The sequence below is a fragment of the Meleagris gallopavo genome, chromosome 4 (assembly GCF_000146605.3).
Source record: "Meleagris gallopavo isolate NT-WF06-2002-E0010 breed Aviagen turkey brand Nicholas breeding stock chromosome 4, Turkey_5.1, whole genome shotgun sequence".
Lineage (NCBI taxonomy): Eukaryota > Metazoa > Chordata > Aves > Galliformes > Phasianidae > Meleagris > Meleagris gallopavo.
Genome location: NC_015014.2, coordinates 14,166,000 through 14,172,437, shown reverse-complemented (window position 1 = coordinate 14,172,437; position 6,438 = coordinate 14,166,000). Strand labels below are relative to the sequence as shown.

The 6,438-nt window shown below is 41.3% G+C and overlaps 1 protein-coding gene and 1 long non-coding RNA gene across 12 annotated transcripts in view; one reads left to right on the top strand and one right to left on the bottom strand.

Moving 5' to 3' along the window:
- The window catches only part of JADE1 (jade family PHD finger 1), a 147,190-nt gene that overhangs the window by 34,379 nt on the left and 106,373 nt on the right, over window positions 1-6,438 (bottom strand). For 10 of the 11 annotated variants that reach the window (XM_019614535.2, XM_019614533.2, XM_019614532.2 and 7 more), the window contains one exon: window positions 1,487-1,564. In XM_019614535.2, the coding sequence (XP_019470080.1) occupies window positions 1,487-1,538 (52 nt within the window). In that variant the 5' untranslated portion in view covers window positions 1,539-1,564. Of the gene's footprint in view, window positions 1-1,486; window positions 1,565-3,621; window positions 6,421-6,438 lie in introns of those variants that run through there. The other variant, XM_010709592.3, reaches the window with a different exon arrangement.
- LOC109367186 lies at window positions 1,634-2,365 on the top strand. Its single transcript, XR_002114038.1, has 2 exons — window positions 1,634-1,720; window positions 2,332-2,365. It is a non-coding gene; the product is annotated as an uncharacterized LOC109367186 (long non-coding RNA).

The following is a 6,438-nucleotide window of genomic DNA, read 5'->3' as shown; positions in this document are numbered from 1 at the left end:
TTTTAGAAAACATAGAACTGTTGACTTACCAAACTATTCTAGACAGAGCTCTATTTCAGACATTTATATATGTAAAGGTATTACAAACAAGTATTATAATCACTAACAGATCAGTCAGCAATATTTATTTCAGAATTTCAACTCAGATTATTTACTTCATAGCATATTTGGTGAAGTGTGAAAAACAAGGCACATGAAGGGAGATCAAAGACTCAAAACAGAGTGAAAATAAAGATTATTATCAGAACGTAACACTATTGCATAAAGCTGTCAGAGAGGGAATGAGAAAACAGTAGAGCAAAATTCTAATGATCAACATCACATTTGTTGCTACTTGTCTGCTTTTCAAGTAGTAATATACGTTTTTTTGGCTGAAGGGTAAAGTACGCTTCTTTTCTTCATCGAAACATAACAATTTACTTTTTTTTTTTAAATAACCCAAGCTAATATTCTAAGAAAGAAAAAACAATTGTCTTCCAAAATCTTCCAACCTCGAGTAGTTGTGCAAAACCAAGCTAAATCCCGCCCAACTTTAATACTTAATCCTTATTTGGATGAGCTCCTGATCAGCTTGCTACTTCTCGCCTCCTTCAATCCTTTTTACCACTCCTTCATTTCAGCTACAGTTTGTGTGGGGTTGGTGTAAGGCACTGCTCTGACCTTAAGAGCCTGAGCAGCCCTTCCATGCAGCACAGATGCTTCTTGGAAATGCATGCAGGTGAAGAAGTCACCTGTTTGGGGCCACAGTGCAGGGCTACGTCTTCAGACTAAATCCTTCAAAAGCACATGGAAAAATCTCCCTGTCATCATCTTTTATTTACTCAAAACCAAGTTCCAAATGTGAATATGTGCACCCAGAGAAGTCAAATTAAAACCAGGAAAATAGCTCTGACAACTGGATAGGCAGTTCTATAGTCAAACACAATCATCACGTTGTTTGTTGGGGCAAAGAAAACACCTTGGCACATCCATACATTTCCCAAACTGCCTTTTCCAGATTGCTTATGCATTACGTAAAATCATCTTCAATGGAAGCAAAACACTTTCACGTACCGACAGTCTTCACTGCTGAACTCTGCAGCAACATACCTTCCAACTGCATAAAAGAGTACGGGAATATGGAAGCAGACTTAAAATCCTAGTACAATCTTGTACTAAATACTGACGCGTGCACAAGGTTAACACATGTCTCTACCCAAGTTCTGTCCTTGTGTATATTATTCTGATGGCAACTTAAGATGCAAAAAGAGAAACAAAGACCAACTTCATGTTTTATCTAATTAATTAACATCGGGCAGTTAATACAGTGGGGGGGATCCCAAATCCCCATCCACCTGCACTCAGAACCACCGAGTTTAAAACTGGTTTCTCACACGTTTCCACCAGACCAACCAATATGCAAAGTGCCTCAGCCACATGAAACACTGCATTAAAATGCATTTTCAAACTCATAACCTACTGCACTCTACAACAAAGGAGCACTTACTGCCATTGTCGTCAGAATTCTCACTGCTGCTAGGAAGCCGACGTCGTTTCATGATCTCCCCGGGAAACAGCAGGCAGCCTGCAAAGCAACGAGACAGCACTTAAGATAATAATACGCAGTCATCAAGTTGTGCTTCTGATGGCATCGGAGGATTTACAACACATAAAGGAAAACAAACAACTTGAAGCAGCATCTGAAATATGAGCAATGAGTATCTCCAAGGCACTTAATTAGGTAATTACCCTCTGAGCAGGTGAAAAAAACTGGAGGGTATAATGACAAGTCCACCAACCCTTCCACCCCAAAACAGAAGCATTTTTGTTTCTCAGAGATTGAACACCACTAAGTATCTGCAGTGAATTCATTTAACTCACGCTACCCATTCTGACACTACATTTGCAATACAGTAACATTTTAACCACCTCAGTAAATATTTACTTTGGCAGATATGCCTTTGGAACAATCTTATTCCTGTGTTAAGTGCTAGATTTGCAAAATCAAAGATTAAAGTCTTCCCCTTGCATAAAAAGTAAGGAACATCAGCATAGCAAGCCAAGCTTTCCCAGAAAAGCTACATATGGATCATATATGCTCCAGAAGGTATCATCTTTAAGGTCAGAGTCACTTCCTCCTGCAGGCACATGTCCACCAGCTTGCCTAAACGCGAACTGCTTTTCAGGAATCACACCAACATCTGATAACATAGCCCCTCCAACCTCCAAAGCTGGTGAATTCTAGTAATGCTGAGCTCAGCCGCACACAAACCAGTGATGGAAAGGCAAACGTTCCTTATGTTTTTGTTGGCTACTCACACGGTGCTGGTATTCTGTGTGTATTTCTTGCAGAATGGAAGTAAATTCAGGAAAAAAAAAAAAAAAAGGAAGCTGTGAATAACCAGTCAGCATTATATGTAAAAACTTATTAAAAGGAGTAAGTTGAAAAGCAGAAAAAACATGTCAAGAAGTGCAGATAGGCATATCCACTTTAAGTTGAACTGACAAGGACTCCAGATAGAACATGAAATCCCCTGAGCCTTTCTCTGCCATGTATCAATTTTGCTATCAACAAGGTCTGAGTGTTCTGCTAGCAGCAAAGCCCTAGAACGTGCCTTCAGGGCACAGACTTGAAAAATCAGATGCCGAAAACACTTCTGCTTCTAGGTGTGTGCATAAAACCCAACCTCTTAATCTCCACGTGAGCTGGAATTTCCCAGAAACCTCTCAGCAAAGCTCTTTTCATTGACCACTTCAGGAGGTTTATAACTACTTCACTTCGTTCAGTGAGAAATGACTCATGGTAGTAAACTCCAGGAGAACCCTTTCAACTTTTAAGAGTAATTCTCAAAGTGAGGAGAAAAAAACCTAATCAAAGCCTGACACTACTTCAAAAACAAACAAACAACAAAAAAACACAGAAAAATCTTCTCTTCAGAAAGGGATTCACACAGAAATAAGCATTTTTGAGACAATTTATCCAATCAACTCCAGGAGCACATAAGCAACTGAATCTGAGATTCTTATTTTACGCCTACAGTAAGTTCCAATTTGTTTTTAGAGCCCAAGCACTGCAAGATTTCCTCCTTTCTGATATTATACTATATTAAACTGTTGGTGAATATTTCACCAAGACCTGTTGTCACCACCGTGTGAAAGTTCACATATAACTTCTGATGGCAGAGAATAAAGAATCATTAATGACAGCCTCTTACAGTGTGTAAAGAATTCAGCCCAGAAGAATGGCTTTGGAGCAGACCAGAATTCTCTATGTATGACAAGCAGAAAGGTCACCAATGAATAAACAGACACACCAGCGCAGAACATCACAATCCTCTGAAGAGATCTGGTATAAATGGACCATTCCAGAGCCAAGTACTCATACGGTCGCATACGAAATACTGGAAAGCAACACTCAGACCCAAACTGGGCTAAGACAGAACTAGCTGCTATTAGGCCAGAACCCAGCTCCTTAACGCACTTTTTTTTTTTTAACATACTTTTCTTGTAACTGAAACAAGTATGAACAATACCAAACTAAAAGAGCACACTCAATCAGTATGGAAATATCTCCTATAAACTAAATAAAAGGGATATGGAATAAAATAAAAAATACTAGACTGTCTCAGAAATGCAACTTACACATTCCTGGTCAAAATCTTCACTTCTTGTTTTGTTTCAGCACAGTCTGAAAAGTAAGCAATCTAAAGCAAAGTAATACTGCATATACACAAAGAGGAAACACTAACAGCCTTGGGTTGAACAAGGAAATCCAAAATTCTGCCCCTGCATCTCTTTGGACAAGTATATTCTGAGTTCACCTTCTCCTAACCGTACTTAGAAAAACCATGAAATAAGGAACATCCAGAAGCTTTTCCTTTCTACTGTGCATCTTTTAAAAAAATAAAAAATACAGCAAATAATGTTTTTTTTTCCCCGACTGCTGTTTAAAGGAGTGAATGGTATTCACACCCTCCCTGTCAAGCCCTCAGGATTAGCTAGCTATTCTCCAGCAGTCAGAGGAGCCAGCACAGCAGTCACTTCTCTGGAATACAGTGTTCAATAAGGCAGTTCATTTACCCGTCCACTCTAAGGCAGGTTTCTAAGGATGGCTGTATTGAAAAGCCTACATCCCCAAATACAACATTAAAAGGAAATACACGATTCAATTAAGTTTGTGTGAGATTCTTTTACAGATGCATACGAAAGGAGAATTGAAATCCATAGATAATCCTTTCCTACCTTTGAACTTCAAAGCGTTTTCAGGGAGCTACACTGCTGACAGAAAAGCAGCACTTGGCTGCTCTAAGCAATTGTCAAATCCCCTACAATTAACCCCTAAATGTTCTGTCATTAAAAGGAATAAAGCAGTTTTTGACTTCTAAAATAACTTCAAACTGCTCCTTTTAAACATCATGCACCAGATGCTCAAGCCCATAGCCCAGAATACACCATCCACAGGTAACAAGAATAACACATGCAGACGGAAATGCCGCTTCTCCTGCGGTACCACACACAGTCCCAAACACCACAGGCTGCGGGCGGCTCACAGGGACCTCACAGTCACACAAGAAGTGCAGCAAGACTAATCATGGACTGCTGCTGGTTAGGTGCAGACTGACGGCACAGGCTTTCCCTGTTCAGCCACACGCACACACAGTTTGCACACTGAGAGGATACTGGCAGTTCTTGTCACTTTACAAAAGGAAACTATCTTACATCATTCTTTGCGGGATATCTGCAACTAAAAGTAAAGAGATATTTTTATATTTTAGAAGGCAGAATGTCAGGCTTTCCACTAAAACTGCTTAGCTCTTTCTCTTTCCCAGCCTGGGATGTCAGTGCTACCTTTATCCGAAATTCCCCTTCCAATCATGAGGATTGACTGGATTTTGACATACAACCAATATATTCAGGTGCAAACATAATGCATGTAACTCACCCCTGACCTCATTAGAACATGTATCTGAAAGAGAAGTAGGCCTGGCAATTCCAACTGGTGGGCTCACCAGGACTGACTGTAGCACAACTAGCGTAACGGTACAAGCTAGCTACCAACATCATGTATGTAAACAAAGCAAATTCACATGTAAGCACAATCCAATAAAAGGGCAAAACATATAAACTAAGCTGTAAGACTCATACCAATAATTAGTAAAAACGATGCGACGAGACAGAAGAAAACCACCCAGGTTACTGAGCTCAATTCCCAGCAACTGAAGGCAACCGCCTAATTGCTGAACGGCCATGGAGCTCCCACAAAGCACTCAGTGCGTCACATATGCCACAGAACCACTTCCCACTGCCCTCACAAGATGAGTGCTTCTCTGAAGCGGCCAACCAAGCAGTGCCCCCCAACAACTGCCGTTTCTCCCAAACGCACACAGCAGCCTGAAAAGGGCACCTGCCCATATACCGTTTAACGGTAGAGTCAGCCCAGTGTTCAAGAGCTACAAAGTCCTGCAGCCCAAACACAACGAAGGCTGCCCATCACCCATGCATCAGGCAATCCCTGAGCTCCTGTTACCCTGGTCTAACTAAAATTCTGGTGGCGTAAGCACCTTTCCTAAGTTTCACAGAAGCAACTGGGTGCTTGCTGCCATTCAAAGTAACAGAGAAGCCCTCCAAGTTTCGCTCTGATTCTACCTTCACCTCTTATCCTGCCATAACAAGGGAGCACTCCAGGCAGAGCTTACAGCAGTGTTTACACAGTGCAACGTGAGGTTTTGATTTGTTCAGAAGGCCAGTTTTGATACAGATGAGAATCTTACTGAATTCTGCATAACAGTTCAGCTTCACTTCTTTGAAGGACCATTGCTTCTTCACTTCAAAGCCATAGCTTCAGAGATCAGGCAATGTGGCTGGCTGGCAGCCTGCCAAGGGCTCTGCCGTGCTGCCCACCTGAGGCATGATGCTCCATAGAGATGACACCAGCAGCTTTATCCTCCCCATGTCATCACGCTAGCTCTCAAAGTCAAGCTCTGGGCTTTACTTGTTGACTGGGCAAACAGCAAACACACAAATCTAACCTTGGAGTTAACAATGCAGAATTGATTCTCTGATCATCTTAAGGACAAGATTACACTGCCTGAAATGTTTCTTATGTCTACTTCACTTTGGAGAGAGCCTCTACTTCACAACACCTGTAAAATGCTGTGCAAATGAAATGACGAAATGATAATCCAGAATCAACGTCAAACACGTGGTGAATTTGCACGTTCTAGCGGAGCTGAGCCATGAACATCTCACCCTACACACCAACAAGCAGTCGCTAAGAACACAGCCATTTCTGCTGACTCTTCACAGGGAGCACAGCAACACGACCCAGCACAGCAATGCACAGCAGCATCACAACACTGTTCATTTCCTACCTCTACAGCAGATGGATTTGAAACAACTGACAAACAACAGAAGCTGCACAGGACAGCAATAACAAAAATCCCTCCTCTTTTTTTTTTT